Source organism: Mesitornis unicolor, unplaced genomic scaffold, assembly GCF_000695765.1.
Source record: "Mesitornis unicolor isolate BGI_N332 unplaced genomic scaffold, ASM69576v1 scaffold23570, whole genome shotgun sequence".
Lineage (NCBI taxonomy): Eukaryota > Metazoa > Chordata > Aves > Mesitornithiformes > Mesitornithidae > Mesitornis > Mesitornis unicolor.
Genome location: NW_010156556.1, coordinates 36,717 through 38,820, shown reverse-complemented (window position 1 = coordinate 38,820; position 2,104 = coordinate 36,717). Strand labels below are relative to the sequence as shown.

Genomic DNA, 2,104 nt, shown 5'->3' with positions numbered 1-2,104 from the left:
AGTTTCAGAAGTTTCATGGTCAGGTTTTGTGACCTGAGAATCGTCACATCAGACAGCAGTAGCACTCGGAAATGGCAGAATGTCTTCACCCTTCAGCTGAGGGTGGACAGAAGAGCTTCCAAGGAAAGCTGCTGCGGGGGAAGGGAAGGTTCAGCTGTGGCTCTGCTGGGAGCTGGTGTCCAGCTGAGAACTGCAAAGGCAAACTGAGGGGCTGAGACCCCACAGCTCAGAGTGTGGTTCTGGCTCTATGCTGATAGGGAGTCTGGGGAAGTCGGAGCCATCTGTGAATAAACCCAGTGGGATTTTGCTGCACACTGTACAGTTCAGGTGGCAGAGAGCTGTAATCTCCATGGCCTGACTCTTAAACATCATCTGTCAAAAGGTGGTAGATGACGGTCAGCTTCTTGTCTGGGTAAAATACTGTTTCACTAGACTTTGTGCTTCTCCTTCCACTGTAGGTAGCCAACTACGGAGTAGGAGGCCAGTATGAGCCTCACTTTGATTTTGGAAGGGTAAGTCCTGTTTCCTGTCTCCACCTCTTTCTTCTTCACAAGCGCTGTGTTTCTCTTTTTCAGGTGGCAAATTATGGAGTGGGAGGACAGTATGAACCCCACTTTGACTTTGCACGGGCAAGTAAAGATGGAGGAGAAATAGTCACCTGGTGAAGCCTGGGCCTCTTGGCTGTGGCACAATTATTCTTCTTTAATGCACATTAAATTTTGTAGCTCTTCAACTTTTCTAATCCATCTTAGTGGAGAAAGCCCTCTAAACCACCAGCTGAACTGATGAACATTTTAGGTGTTACAGAGCAACAAGGTTTTTCTTCAAAAAATATTAAAAAATAATTATTCTAAGATGAGTGATAGTTCTTAAAACAGCAAAGGGCACTAGATTTATCCTAGATCTGAGGAAATGTTTAGAAATATTCTAGCTGGTACTGGCCACATACAGCCATTCTGCTTAAAATCACTGAAGGATATGCAGTGACACTGTATAAAAAACTCTGTATGTCCTGTGCTCTGTGTGGCAGATGACAGTGGCATCACCTAACGTCTGTCCAGGCACTGAAGCTGCCGTAGCTGCGTCCGCAGTGCAGAGCATTGCTGAAAAACGCAAACGTGGCTGCACGGGTGGGAGCTCAATGCCCTCATCTATAAGGAAGGCTTTGTAGACAGCGCAGGAGAACTTCATCATGGCTTACCGTGCAGGCCTGCGATGCAGAGAACTGCTTTCTGCAGAGCAGAGACACAAGGCCTCTTGCGTGCTGCTGAAGAAATCTTGAAAACAGAAGTGCCCTGTTACTGCAGTTTATGTGCTGATTGGTAGCAGACTTCTGAAACTGGAAGAAGCCTACCGAGGTCTTCTGATCTCACCATTCTTACTATTTTTTTAAAATTTGATTTAAATTCCCAACCTATTTCTATTCCAGCTTAAATTGCAGAGTGCTGGAAATAAGACCACTGAATTCAGTTGGTTATTTATTGGGCATACTTACGTGTGATTTAACACCTTCAGATTAACCTTATGCTGTGAATCCAAGCCAACAACTATTAATCAGAATCTCTGCTCTGTAAGCACGTGCTCAAAATCATTGCAAATGATTAACAAGTTTGTTTGGAAATGCATGGGTTAATTTCAGGAGTAATGATTGCTGAAACTCTAGCACACGAATAGCTGGCACTGGGGTGGGCTGTGAGCTTGTCCTGACTGTCTCTCTCTGAGGACCAAGATACAGGTGCCGTGGTGTTTAGCTGCTTGCTAGGTTAAACCATGAGAGCAGTATGACAATCAGTAGTTTCATAACCCATTAAAATGGCTTTTTCTTCTTGTAAGTTAAGTGATAAAGCCTCTTAGTTACCCAGATGGCTCTCTTGGCCCATTTGTTTACCTGTTACGAGCTCCTGCTCTACTGAGCCACACTCCTCATGCTGGAGCATGGCAGGGAGGAGGCTTCCCCTTTGACCAGGGTGCTGGGCTGGTGGTGCTGCAGCCATGCACCTCCTCCATGCACCTCCTCGTGTGTTCAGGCAGGGACACACCTCACTGCTGCAGGAAGCTCAGGAGCGGCTGCCCCAGACACCCCGTGGCTGGGGGTGCGGCGGTG

At 46.7% G+C, this 2,104-nt stretch overlaps 1 protein-coding gene across 1 annotated transcript in view; it reads left to right on the top strand.

Moving 5' to 3' along the window:
• The first annotated feature begins 389 nt into the window (after nucleotides 1–389).
• Nucleotides 390–2,104, top strand: part of P4HA1 (prolyl 4-hydroxylase, alpha polypeptide I) — a 4,549-nt gene continuing 2,834 nt past the window's right edge. Inside the window, exons 1-3 of the mRNA XM_010193663.1 lie at nucleotides 390–395; nucleotides 459–512; nucleotides 576–629. Coding sequence (XP_010191965.1) covers nucleotides 390–395; nucleotides 459–512; nucleotides 576–629 — 114 coding nt within the window. The remainder of the gene's footprint in view (nucleotides 396–458; nucleotides 513–575; nucleotides 630–2,104) is intronic.